The 14,381-nt window shown below is 46.1% G+C and overlaps 1 protein-coding gene across 1 annotated transcript in view; it reads left to right on the top strand.

The window, feature by feature from the left end:
• The window catches only part of STS (steroid sulfatase), a 178,856-nt gene that overhangs the window by 139,025 nt on the left and 25,450 nt on the right, over nt 1-14,381 (top strand). The window contains exon 8 of the mRNA XM_060138071.1: nt 1,480-1,617. Within this exon, the coding sequence (XP_059994054.1) occupies nt 1,480-1,617 (138 nt within the window). The remainder of the gene's footprint in view (nt 1-1,479; nt 1,618-14,381) is intronic.

Genomic DNA, 14,381 nt, shown 5'->3' with positions numbered 1-14,381 from the left:
GGGCACAAGTGGAAGCGGCAGAGGTGAGACTTAAAAGCTCTTAGCTGTCAAACATCAAAAAACCGAGTCAGACCCTTTAATACCTCAAACAGTAACTGCATGCATGGACTAAATTAAATTGGCAGCATGTGAATGTAGCAATCTCCGTGAAAATTGTAAATTATATACCTCTGGTCTGACCATCATTTTCTTCTGATCTGAGAGCAGGTGGTAGCTTCCTAATCAGAGAGTCCGTGTTTCAGCCCATTCCTCAGTCTTCAGCTGGCTTCTGTTTTGTTTTGTTTTGTTTTGTTTATTCTTATGGAAAATTTGAGGCATCCATAGAAGCAGAGAGAAAAGTGCAGTGAACTGCCATATGCCCTGGATCCACATTTAACAATTAATGAAGTCATGCCTGATTTTTATTAATCCACGCTCTGTACTCACTTCCCTTCTTCCTGGATTAATTTGAAGACAGCAGCCATCATTATCATGTCATCCATGGGTGTTTCAGGATGTAACTCTAACTTTTTTTCCTTCATGTCTTTTTTTTTTTTTACTCCTCTGTGATTTTCACTGAGTTCATCCACTTAACTCTGCAGGGTTTGAGAGTTTGGGTTTTGCAGTCAGACTTAACTCTTCCTTTCTGGGTCTCTCACTTCCTAACGGTGTGACTTTGAACAGGCCATGTATCTTTTTGGAGCACTGTTGCCCTCAGCTGTGCAATGGAGCCAATGCTCTTTACTCGTAGGGTTCGGTGTGATGTAATCAAGAGAACATGGAATAAAGTCCTCTGCAGGCAGAGTGTTCAGCAAATGGTACCCATTACTCTCATTGTTGACCATGGTATCATTATTATTTTGAAGGGTTGCTATATGGGGGTTAGTATACAATGTGAAGTATGGGGAAAGAAGGTGAGGAAAAGAAAAAGGAAAGTATGAGGAATATTTATTTTCATGATGGACAGTTTTAGACCTGGGTATCTATGGTAAGTATGAAAAAGGTCATTCATCATAAAATAGTTTTAGAGATGTTTGTTTGTATAAGAGGAACAGTGATGATTTAGTTTTTTCCAGTCAATACGGAAAACCAGTAGACTTCTTTATAGCCTCAGGCCAGCTGGTGATTGCAGCAATTTGGCTTCTCTCTTCCGGCATCTTCCTCCAAGGGGCTCATGATCTGTGAGCCTGATTCCTCTAGAATCCTTTATCAGGTCTCCCTACAGGGTCACCCCATGATGCCTAGACGTTCAAATGATGCTTGTAGATGATACTTAATTCACTGACTGCATCTTCTCATTGTCTCTGCCAAGAGCCCGGCCACTGTGCTCCTTCTGATTCTGCTGCATCCCCTGTTGGGATCAGCACAGGAGAGCTCAGTGTGTAAGACCATCTCCTTCTCACCGTGAGAAATTAACAGACAGGTCGATGAGGGCGAATCACCTCCCTTTCTTTTGTAAAGATTACACTATTTTAACACTGAGTGTTTTCTCCCCTTCAGGACAGATCTTGGATGTTCTAGATGAGTTGAAACTGGCTAATAACACCCTGGTCTACTTCTCCTCGGACCAAGGAGCACATGTAGAGGAGGTGACTGTCAAAGGGGAAGGTCACGGAGGCAGCAACGGAATCTATAAAGGTGAGCAATCTGTGCAGGTGGGAAATGGCACGGTGTCAGCTCTGTGCTCTGCCTGCCCCCCGCCGCTTACCCCCTCATCACCTTCTCCTGGACCTTGGAGCTGTGGTGCTATTCTTCTGCCACTTGAAACATACAGGGCTTTATTGGGTCACAGGCATTGAAAACTCAGATGGCAAAAGTAACCATTTCCACTATGGTCCCCCCAGAACTTAAAAGCACGCATTCTGTGTCCAGACATTAAAATGAGGGTGTTTTGCCCCTAAATCTAAATTCAGCCCCACAGTAGTTGGTTCATAGTGTAGTTGGCCCCATAGTGTAGTTGGTTCAAACAAGACCCCTTACACCCTCCCCCCATGACCTCTACAACTACAATTGCTTTAAGCCTGGAAGTTTGTGTTGATTTGTTACAGCAACAATAAAAAGCTATTAACTTGTATTTGGGCATCAGAAGTTTGAAATGGGTCTCACTGGTCTAAAATCAAGATGGTAGCAGGACTGCATCTTTCTGGAGGCTCCAGGGGAGAATCCATTTCCTTGCCTTCTCCAGCTTCTGGAGGTGGTCACTCTCCTTGGCTTGTGGACCCTTTCTTCCACCTTTAAAGCCACCAATGCAGTGTCTTCAAACCTTCCTCTCTCTCTCTCTCTGACCTCTGCTTCCATAATTCCAACTCTTTCACTTACTCTGACTTTCTTGCCTGCAATTTTAAGGACCCTTGTGATTATGTCAGGCTCACCCACGTAATCCAGAGTAATTTTTCCTATTTCTAGACCCTTAATCACATCTGCAGAGTCCCTCTTGTCATGGAAGGTAACCTAGTCACAGTGTCCGGGGATGAGGATGCGGACATCTTTGGGAGGTCATTATTCTGCCTATCTCCATATGCTACAGCATTGTGGGCTGATGCTTCCTTCCTGACAGAGCATTAGCTAAGCCACCACCAAGATGGATCAGGCTACCTGTCATTGGGGATATTAGATAAGACCCATCTGCTGACCCCAAGTTGCTTATACAACATACACTCTGCGAATATGAGACATAGATACCTGGGTATAATAACATGTGGCCCATTTCACAAAGACTTAGGTGAGATACCTCAAAGGGCATATCCGTGCTAAGGGTTAGGACACCACCCGAATCTGCAGTGGGTGTGGGTTGGATGTAACATGGGGGAGGATGATTAGAAGTGACCATGCAAAAGGCAAAGCAAGGTGTCCCAGACAGTAGGGGCTGCTGAATAAAGCAAGATGCGTGACACATAGGGAAGCGCATTGAATTTTGCTCCCTAAAGCCATGAGGTGCTTTATTGCCCTTTCATTATTCTCTCACATGGTTGTTTCACAGATTCCCAGGGACTCAGGAAATCAGAGTTTACCTACAAAGATATGAAATGCTAATCTATGGAGTGCTTTCATCCATTAGTTTACAAAACCCTGATTGAACTGGCACTGGGTTAGAGGCAACAATACGGTCCCTGCCCTAAAGGAGCCCATGGTCAACGGGTTGGGTAGGTGGGTGGCTGGTTGGTTGGGTGGCTGGTTGGATGGTTGGTTGGGTAGATGGTTGGTTGGGTGGGTGGGTGGGTGGTTGGGTGGGTGGTTGGTTGAGTGGGTGGATGGTTGGGTGGTTGATTGGGTGGTTGGTTGGTTGGGTGGGTAGGTGGGTGGCTGGTTGGTTGGGTGGATGGTTGGTTGGGTAAATGGCTGGTTGGGTGGATGGGTGGTTGGGTGGGTGGGTGGGTGGTTGAGTGGGTGGATGGTTGGGTGGGTGGATGGTTGGTTGGGTGGCTGGTTGGATGGTTGGTTGGGTAGATGGCTGGCTGGTTGGTTGGGTGGGTGGTTGGGTGGGTGGGTGGTTGGTTGGGTGGTTGATTGGGTGGTTGGTCGGTTGGGTGGGTAGGTGGGTGGCTGGTTGGTTGGGTGGATGGTTGGTTGGGTAAATGGCTGGTTGGTTGGGTGGGTCGTTGGTTGAGTGGGTGGATGGTTGGGTGGTTGGCTGGGTAAATGGCTGGTTGGTTGGGTGGGTGGTTGGTTGGGTGGGTGGTTGGGTGGGTGGGTGGTTGGGTGGGTGGGTAGGTGGGTGGATGGTTTTTTGGGTGGGTGGTCGGTTGGGTGGTTGATTGGGTGGGTGGTCAGTTGGGTGGGTAGGTGGGTGAATGGTTGGGTGGGTGGGGTTGGTTGGGTAAATGGCTGGTTGGTTGGGTGGGTGGGTGGATGGTTGGGTGGTTGATTGGGTGGGTGGTCAGTTGGGTGGGTAGGTGGGTGGATGGTTGGTTGGGTGGATGGTTGGTTGGGTAAATGGCTGGTTGGTTGGGTGGGTGGGTGGATGGTTGGGTGGTTGATTGGGTGGGTGGTCAGTTGGGTGGGTAGGTGAGTGGATGGTTGTTTGGGTGGGTGGATGGTTGGGTGGGTGGTTGGTTGGGTAGATGGTTGGATGGTTGGTTGGGTCAGTGGCTGGTTGGTTGGGTGGTTAGTTGTTTGCATGCGTGGTTGGGTTGGGGGTGGTGGGAGGAAGCCTAAGGAGGCCCATGCGATTTAACAAGGGTGTCGACATTCTTGGCACAAGATGCCTGTGGTGCATACAGCAAGGAGAGCCTCACTCGGCCAACAGGGCCCAAGAAATGTTCCCAAAGGAGACCAGGCTGGGAAGGAGGTAGCCAGGGTGTGCTTGAGCTCTTATCCTTCTACCTCGAGCTCTTTCCACTCTCCCAACCACATACCCTCCTCAGTATAGCTGGGATGAGGAGAGAAGCACATGGCTTACTCTGCAAACTGGCAGGAATTGGGTAACACCAGATCACACCAGTCCTGAACCAAACAGACAGCAAAAAGGCAGTCTGTCACCCATCCCAATGGCAGCACGTAGCCTGTGAAACCTTATACTTCTATTTACATCCTCGACATGCACATCTGAGTCCTTTCAAATTCTGAGCACTGGGGGCCCCCCCCCCCCCCCCGGGACCTTTGTTTACACCTTCGGTTACCTGGAACCCAGGAGGGAAGGATTCCTGTTCAATGCGGGTCTGGACAACCTCGCTGGATGTTCATACCACTTCCTTTGCTTGTCATCGTTCCCTCCCCAGTGCAGGACACACGACTGATACTCAACACGGGTGAAATGACCGAGCAGGTGTCTGTACTCGGAACAGGATTAACCCACTCTTTCAGCCAGCCCTCCTCTATTCAGTCTTATTTTCGAGGAGCGAGAAGTGAAAGTATGTATTCCTGTAGAGTAAGATGAGGTGCTTTCGTCGTATTTCCTTTAGTTATGGACTGTGTGCGGAGAGTTGTTTTTATGTTATTTTATACATGATAGCGTCTCTCGAGATGGAGTCCCAGGCTGCATTTCATGCACTGGCTCCCCCGTCCATTCATTCCCCCGGTGAAGGTCTGTTAGGTTCCAAAGTTGCTTAGTGGCTGCTGCCGAGACGTGTACATCAGTCACAGTAATAGATGTGGTCAGCAAGTAATACGTTATTTAAGAAAGTCACATATATGGTGTGACGGAGCTTTGGTTCGGGGACAGGTGACCAGATGACCACCAGCGATGAATCTGAGGGAGCCTGATGCTGAAAAGAAGGAGATGTACTGGCATTTTGTGTCGATGGCTGACTCTTCAGAGACCTAAGTGGATGGTGAGGATGAGTCAGAAAGAGAGTGTCCAGGGTCTGAAGGATGCCTTGGAATTGGGCTTCTCGTACAATCTGAAGAGCAGGCTCACAGCTGCTCCCTGTTTTTTTTGTTTTTTTAAGAAACATATTGAATGTGTTAGACATACTTTGTTTGAATGCTAGAACTACCATCGGTGTCTGACACTGTATTAATATCTCAGCCACCACTCTATCGCGAAGCATTATCCCTTTGTCAAGTTTAGTTGAAATCAAGTTCACAGTGAAACATTGTTAACGGTATGATGCTCAAAAAAAAAAAAAAAAAAAAGATGCGGTTTCCTTCTAGCTATGGGGAATGACCAAAGACTTCTCAGTGTCAAGACACCTTGTTTTCTAAAGCTGTGAGCTTGCATGCACTCCTACGATTTATGCAAACACAGAGAAATCACACCGTTTGAGCTCACTGATCAAAAGAGCATCCTTTCAGAACAATCCTGACTTGCAGTCTTCATCAGAACTGCTCCAAAAGATCTATCCTTCCTCACATGGCCTTCTCTTCTCTAGTCACATCCCATCCTGCCTCACTCTACTAAGGGCACTCCTACTATCCCTTAGGGCCCCCCGAGATAATCCACGATAATCTCCCCATCACACCATCAGTCATGTAATCATATCTACAAAGTCCCTTTTTCAGAAAACAAGGTACAATTCAAAGGTTCCAAGGATTCCAACATGGACATCTTTAGGGGTCATTATTCAGCCTTCCCCTAAAAAAAAAAACTATACTATTTGAGCTCAGTGATCCCTCCGTATTCCTCAGTCTGTTTCACTAATGAAATCTACGGACCACCTTGGTAGAATGGCTGTGATTAAATCACGACACGGAGTTCAACAGCTAATCCCTTTTAATCAGAGGAACATTAGATTCTGCTGTAGTCTGCATTTCAAAAAATTAATTTAATTTTGTGGGGTTGAGGGGATAGTGACACTACTAGTTTTTTCTCTCTCTCTTTTTTTTCTAATTGAAATATAGTTGACTTACAATGTTGTGTTTGTTTCAGATGTACAGCAAAGTGATTAATTTATACACACACATATATCTATTTTTTTCAGATTCTTTTCCCTTACAGGTTATTACAAAATATTGAGTATAGTTCCCTGTGCTATACAGTAGGACCTTGTTGATTATCTATTTAACTTTTTAAAAAAATTGATTTATTTTATTTATTTATTTTTGGCTGCATTGGGTCTTCATTGCTGCGCGCGGGCTTTCTCTAGTTGCGGTGAGCAGGGGCTACTCTTCATTGCGGTGCGCGGGCTTCTCATTGCGGTGGCTCCTCTTGTTGCAGAGCACGGGCTCCAGCAGTTGTGGCATGTGGGCTCAGAAGTTGTGGCTCATGGGCTCTAGAGCGCAGGCTCAGTAGTTGTGGTGCACAGGCCCAGTTGCTCCGCGGCATTTGGGATCTTCCCAGATCAGGACTCGAACCCATGTCCCCTGCATTGGCAGGCAGATTCTTAACCAGTGCACCACCAGGGAAGCCCTGTTTATCTATTTTATGTAAAGTAGTGTGTGTCTGTTAATCCCAAACTCCTAATTTATCCCTCCCCCACTTTCCCCTTTGGTAACCATAAGTTTGTTTTCTATATCTGTGAGTCTGTTTCTGTTTCACGGATAAGTTCATTTGTGTCATGTTTTAAATTCCATATATAAGTGATATCATATGGTATTTGTCTTCCTCTGTCTGGCTTCACTTAGTATGATAATCTTTAGGTCCACGCATGTTGCTGCAAATGGCATTATTTTATTCTTTTTTATGGCTGAGTACTATTTCATTATACATATATATCACATTTTCTTTTATCATTCACCTGTCGGTGGACATTTAGGTTGTTTCCATGTCTTGACTATTGTAAATAGTACTGCTATGAACATTGGGGTGCATGTATCTTTTTGAATTACAGTTTTGTCTGGATATAGGCCCAGGAGTGGGATTGCTGGATCATAGGGTAGCTCTATTTTTAGTTTTCTAAGGAACCTCCAGACTGTTCTCCATAGTGACTGCACCAAAGTACATTCTCACCAGCAGTGTAGGAGGTTCCCTTTTCTCCACACCCTCCCTAGCATGTAATATTTGTAAACTTATTTTCACCTTTTCCCTAACATATCCTCCCTTAGCTGGGACCAGAATAACTTCCCTAAGATTTTCTTAGCGTTTAGAGTTTCCTTCCTCTTCCTCACAGCTGAAAATTCCCCGAAGTCTCGGATGAGAACATCATACTCCTAGCTCTGGCTTCCTTTTCATTCCTCTCCCAAGTCAAGGTCACCCAGCAGGAGGCTCCTCCCTCAACCCCCCCCCCGCCTCCCTTTTACTCTGCGTAAAGGCAAGTAATAAGTGTCAATGGAGTGGATAAATTAACTCTATAGATGGCTTCTGCAGAAGCATTGGTTGGGTGGGTGTGAGGGCTGAAAATCGTATTTCCCTGAGTGTTCATGAACGTAGACTTTCTCCACGGGCAGACAAATGCTCTCCGAATTCCCTGATGCCTGCAAGAAAGGCACTGCCATTTTCCTTGCGGTGCAGATTCCAAAAGCCAGTGATTGGCTGGAGTCCATGTGGCTTAGGAGTTCCTTCTTACAGTCACTGAGTTTGGCGGCTCTTTGCCTCAGGCAGTCCCACGGCTTTCAGAGCAACGGATGCTTTTGTTGGAGGAAAAAAAAAAAAAAAAAAAACCAGCAAGAGGCTCTGCTAGTTTATTAGGGGTGGTTACGTTCAGGTTCATTCTTCAGATTTTAGCAAACGTTTTCATCAGCTCCCCAAGGGAGGGCAAAGCTGGCCGGTCTTGCTGGTATCAGGACTTGTGTGCCGGGAGGCATCCCCCGGCTTCCCCAGGCTTTTCCTCTTTGAAGGAAGCTCACGTGTTATCCTCACCTAGCAGTTCCTTCCTTCAGTTAAATTCCACTGAGAAGCACGCATATACTGAGCCCCCATAGGATGCCAGGCTCGGGGCTGGCTTCTAGGACATGATGACAGCGCATACAGGGTCCCCAGCCTCTAGTAGCTCATATTCTTTGGTTGAGATGGACATCTAAGGAGGTGGTTTCAGAATAACAAAGTAGAGAGGAAGCTCTGAGAAGGGACGATTAGACGTTGTTCCCCCAACCTGGGAATTCAGAGAACTTCCCAGGAGACATGGACCTTTTGCAGGCTGATGCTTGGGAGTGTTGGCTGGGAGAGGAGAGGTAGAGAGTTCATTCCAGGCAGGAGTGAGATGCTTTCCAGGGAACAAAAAAGCAGCTCAAGGTTGCTATAAGAGATGAAGGTGTCAACAAGGGATACTGGGCGATGTAGCTGATGAAAGGTACCCTACATCCACGTTAGTATGTCTGATAGAATGAAGTAGATAGATAGACAGACAGATAGGGATGGATAGATAGATAGATAGATAGGGATAGATAGATATGATGCATGGATGGATGGATGGATAGACATAGGTAGGTAGGTAGATAGATAGATAGCTACCTAGATAGATAGATAGATAGATAGATAGATAGATAGATAGATAGATAGATAGATAGAGATAGATGAACAGACATAGGTAGATAGATAGAAATGTGTGTATATATATTGTGTGTTTATATATATTTGTATATGTATGTGTGTGTGTGTGTGTGTGTGTGTGTGTATACATATATAGTTATTGCCATTTGGGTAGTAGTTAAAATTGGAGGTCAAGAATATCACCCAAATCCACTCTAAGGAAAGGGTAAAGAAGTGAGAATAAGGATGAGTTGAGGGGTAACATAAGATGTCTCATGTTTTTGGCTGGTGTGGTTGGGTAGATAGAAGTACTTTGAGGAATTAGGACTCCCAGGCAGCGACTTGGTTCCCTTGTCTTTAGAATTTGAATAATAGGATTGTTATTATAGGAACATCGTAGAAGACTGTTGAGATGACTAAGAAGTCAGTACATGCAAAGTGTGTCCTCAGTGCCCTTAGCGAGGGCGAGGAATACTGTCGTCTGCCAGAGTGCAAGAACTACGATCCAGGCGTATTCTACTCACATCTGTATTCTTAGAAGCTAGAATAGGGTCTGACATATTGTAAGAAATTATTTTTGAGTGAATATGTAAATGAAAAACCACTTGAGCTTAGGTTTGAAGGATCAGTGGTTTAACTCAATGAAGCGGGCAGTGAATCAGCGTGCTTGTATCGGTAAACCCATTGGTATTGGTGATTGATTAGATATTGGGTTTGAGGGAAGGGAGGACGTCAAAGCTGTCTCTTCCGTGTTTGGCTGGTGTGATTCGCTAGACAGAGGTTCCCTTTAGGAATTAGGACTCCTGGGCAGAGACCTGTATTGGGTTGGTGTATGGGATCCTTTAGTGTAAGAAGAGAAGAGGGTCAGGGACCAAGCCGAACATAAAAGGTGATACGGGAGCTGATGATCCAACAAAGGAGATACGGAGAGGGTGACAGGGAAATAAGAAGAAAACTGGGGGGGAAGGGAAGGTCCAGGGAAGAATATGGTTCGTAGAAATGGACGCTGAGAAACAGTCAAGTAGGATGTAGACCCCAAGGATCCATTGTGTATATTATACACGTGATGTTCCCATGAGTATTTTTGGTGCAGAGCAAGGGGCAGAGGCTGGCTGGATAGAAGGGGGCCGGAAGGTGAGCAGTTTCTCAGATTCTTTTCAGAAATGTGTCTGTGCAGGGAGACGGGCTGTGAAAGGGGTTCTTTGTCATGGGGGAGGTTGGAGTGTATTTCATTCTCTCAAGTCAGCTTCAGTAGACGGATCGTGAAGGTACAAGGGACACCTGAGAATGTCAGATTGCTGAGAAGACGGTGGGAAATGAGACCCAGCATGTAGGAGGATTGATCTTTGCCAGGAGGAGGGACCTTGTCTAGTCTGGCAGGGAATGCCGAGAGCAGATGCTGGTGCAATGAGAAGCGATAGTGGCTGGAATTTGAAGGTGTTCCCAAATGAAGCCTTCTGTTTCCTCTCTGCAGAAGGAAACAGAGTTACCTACTGAAGGCGGGGTAGGGCAGGGCATGGGGGTGACAAGTAGTATTCTGGGGGAGGGTTGACATGCCAGCTGCAGGTGGGGAACCCTGGATTCCAGGAACAGGAAGGGACCCCATTTGGTCACTTTAACCAGATGTTGAGAAGATCTCAATTTACAGAGAACAGATAGATATTTTCATTGAGGGCTGGTATCGTACTGGGAAGGCATGAACATGTGTCAGAGGTTCTCTGGGATCCAGTCTTTTGGCAAGAATGTGATGGAAATGGTACATTGCATGATCTGAGCTGGTCATCGGGACCACATAGGATAAAGTTAGCAAACATCCCGAAAATTGAAGTGTCATTTGGAACAATTGGGACTGTGCACTTAGTAGAAAACTGAACTACTGAATGATCGCAGTCCTCAACGAGATGACTGCATTGGGTTTTATTTGACAAAACGTGTGACCGTGGTACGACAGGGTTCGATATTGCAGAGTTTGGGCCCAAGGTTGAGAAAGCTGTATTGGAAGGCAGAGGTTTGTGATTAGATAATAGAGCGTTTGGATCACTCACTTTTGAGACAGAGCAGGTGGGAGTGATGTGGTCTGTGGGTGACGGAGGCCAAGGTTGCCTGGAGGGGCACATGGTTGGGGATGTGACATCAGTGGATAAACTGAGGTCTGGGAGGGCAGGGCATTGATGTATTTCGTGCTAATCAAGCTCATTTTCCTGGATGGAATGCACAGTGAGACTAAGAAGATGAGCTTGTTGGGTAAGACTCTGGAGGAGAGAACTTTTGGAATGCAACAGGTTAGGGAAATGAAAAAGCCTAGCAAAGTTAAGGGACCAAAAGAGGTTGGAAACAGGAGTTTATAACCACTCCCATCTGTAAGGTTCTCTTTTTTTTTCCCCCCAGGAATACTCTGCATCAATTCATCCATTCTTTCGTTCATTCACTGCATATATTGGACCTTCTCTATTTGGAAGGTATTACGCTGTGGACCGCAGTTGATTCAACAGTCGATTAGAGTTTCTTCTCAAGTACTCTTGGTCCCGCTGGGACGATGAGATGGGATCACATTGATTGTCACACATCCCATAAACGAGAACCTTGAAAAATGCCCAGGAAATGGAGAGTAGGAAGACATTACATGTGGTAGTGGTTGTAGAAGCCTTGATTAAATAGGAAGAGCGTCTTATGCAGGCTTTCGAGGGTTTACAGAAATGATTGGGGGTTGGGGGAAAATCCTGGCAGAGAAAACAGCAACAGAACTTTGCAGAAGGTGGGATAGGATGAGTTGTTTGCTGGGGCACTTAGGTGAGACTCAGCTCCACTAGGGAATGGTATTGGCAGGGTGGGCCAGAGCCAGGCTGAAGGAGAGATTCTTTAGTTTTTCGTTCTTGCAGAAGATACGAAGGAGTCCAATTAAGTGAAAAAATAAATCATCAGTGGAAGTTGTGGTGACATTTCCCCCCTAATAACACTGAAGGAGTTCATATTACGGAGTAGGGTCAGGGCTGATGCACGCCCCCTACTCCCCAAATCTAAATTCGGTAACTTTAAGAGCAGGGCTCTGTATGTGGAATCTATCAATCCAAAAATTTAAAAAAGGGCTACAAATGAACTTATCTACATAACAGAAATAGAGTCACAAATGTAGGAAAGAAACTTACGGTTCCCAGGGGGTAAGGGCAGGGGATAAATTGGGAGATTGGGATTGACACACACACACACTACTACATATAAAATAGATGACTAATAAGGACCTGCTGTAGAGCACAGGGAACTCTACTCAATACTCTGTAATGACCTATGGGGGAAAATAATCTAAAAAAAGAGTGGCTATATGTATATGTATAACAGATTCACTTTGCTGTACAGCAGAAACTAATACAGCATTGTAAATCAACTATACTCCAATAAAAAAAAAAAGGAAAGAAAAAGAGCAGGGCTCAGTAAACTATGGCATTTGGGCCAGATCCAGCCTGCTGCCTGATCTTGTAGATCAAGTTTCCCTGAAACACAGCCATGCTGATTTGTTGGTGTCTGGCCCTCCTGCTTCTGAGGAGTTGGGCAAGCCACCCAAACCACCTAAAATCGTCACTCCCTGGCTTTTCAAAGGAAACACGTGCCACCTCCTGGCTCAGATGATTTAGCCGTTTGATGTCTTGCTTAAATAGTCACCTTTAGCTTCTGAAACCGGGTCAGTTAACTGAAGGGTGTTCTTCAGTTCTTTACCTTCAAGCAGTGACATGAGCAGACGGCTGCTGTTTTATTCTTGCCCCGATAACAGGTGGATGATAGTGTGATAGGACCTGGGCGGTTTTGTCACATCTCCCATCTATAATTGGTGGGGTTTTAGTCCCTGGACTGAATACGTCGAGGAGGGTGTAAACTATAGCATCTTGGATGAGAAAGACTTTAGTGTGAATTAGATTCATCACGTGCTTCCTTGCGATTCCCATCAATCCAGGGAACCAGTGTTATCAGGCGGGGAGATGCCCAAGAGGACAAAAAAATGACAAATAGAGTATTGCAGAAAACTCTGTGCCCACGTCAAGCAAAAGAATGACAAGCATATGCTCTTGCCATTCAAAGGCATTTGACCTGCCGGGTGGCAGCACGTGCAAAGACAAAAATATAGAAGCGTGGTTTAGAGACAGCTGTTCCTAACAAGAGTCTCGGAGTGAATGGTAGAAGAATTTTCTCTGCACCGTCCTGGAGAGATTAACTCAGCCGTCGTCTGTCTGTGGCTTCCTATCACGGCCGAGTGCCACCGGGATGTTAAATGCGTGCACTTGACAATTACTTGACCAGATTTTAAATTTAGACCATGCTCTTTTCTCTGTTCAGACATTTTCAGAAAGAATCCACTCTCCTTCACCTGTTTTTCCTGTATCTCCCTTGCAATTCCTGTCCTTCTCTGCTAACCCTATTTCTCCTTCGCAAACCAACTCAAAGTCTGTTGCCTCAGGGCCCGTGTTCCCAGGGAAGAGGCATCCTCTGTGCTTTTTGTTGGGCTGCAATCAGAGTTATGCACAGCTTGTTACAAAGTCATGGGGAACTACTCCTGGGGAAGCAGCGTGTCTGTTTCTCCATCCATCCGCGGGCTCCCTGCTGGAGGGATCCAGCATCTCTGGCCTCTTTGAGCCCAAGGCCGCCGTGCTGCTGTCTCCCTTCCCCAAGGACCATTAGTGAGAGACCCTGGGGAGCATCTTCTGTTGACATTGTGACCCACTCCCAGCTCACCCCTCCAGCCCCTCCTGATACCCCTTTCATGCTCTATTTAGTTATTTTCGAATTGCCTCATACGTGCAAAGCTCGTTTTCCCAACTAAACAGTAAGAGCTATGCCAGTAATAAAATAATAACAATGATGAAAACGGCTATGGTCTGTGGTCTCCTGTCTCTCAGGCTGGGGATCATAATCCCGTGAAATACTCACATCTTACACGTCTGGAACGTGTGGCGCAGCGGTGGATCCATGTCCCAAGGGCACAGAGCTGGGGTTTTCGTTGCCTAGGGCTGCTGCACGAATTCACCACCAGTTGGGTGGCTCGACAGAACACAAATGGATGATCTTACAGTTCTGCAGGTCCGATGTCCAAAATGGGTCCACGTGGGCTAAAATCAAGGTGTCAGCAGAGCTGCGTTCCTTTATGAAGGCTCTCGGGGAGGGAGGCCACCTGCATGCCTTGGCTTGGGGCACCTTTCTCTCTGTTCAGAGCCAGTGACGTAGCATCTTCCAATCTCTCTGACTACAGCCTCAGCTGCTCTGATGCCAGTTTTCCTGCTTCCCTCTTTCCCTTATAAAGAGCCTCGTGATTGTATTCGACCCACTCACATAATCCAGAATAATCTCTCCTTCTGTCGGATAAGGTACCATATCCCCAGATTCCAGGGGTTGCAGGTGGACATTTGGGGGTACCATTATTTTGCCTCCTACCAGCAGTAAAAAGTAGAAGTGGAATTTGAACCCCATGACTCCAGAAACATTGTTAGAAGTCTTTGTTGCTGCGAGATCTGAGTCTCCCTGATGACAGAGTCAGCACTTGTGTCCACCAGGCAATGCTGGCCGTGTGTCATGCATGTAGAGACCATGACATGTATATATTGAGTTGGCCAAGAAGTTTGTTTGGGTTCTT

This window comes from Lagenorhynchus albirostris, chromosome X (genome assembly GCF_949774975.1).
Source record: "Lagenorhynchus albirostris chromosome X, mLagAlb1.1, whole genome shotgun sequence".
Classification (NCBI taxonomy): Eukaryota; Metazoa; Chordata; class Mammalia; order Artiodactyla; family Delphinidae; genus Lagenorhynchus; species Lagenorhynchus albirostris.
Note: the sequence above shows the minus strand (reverse complement) of the source record. Positions and strands in the feature narration are given on the sequence as shown.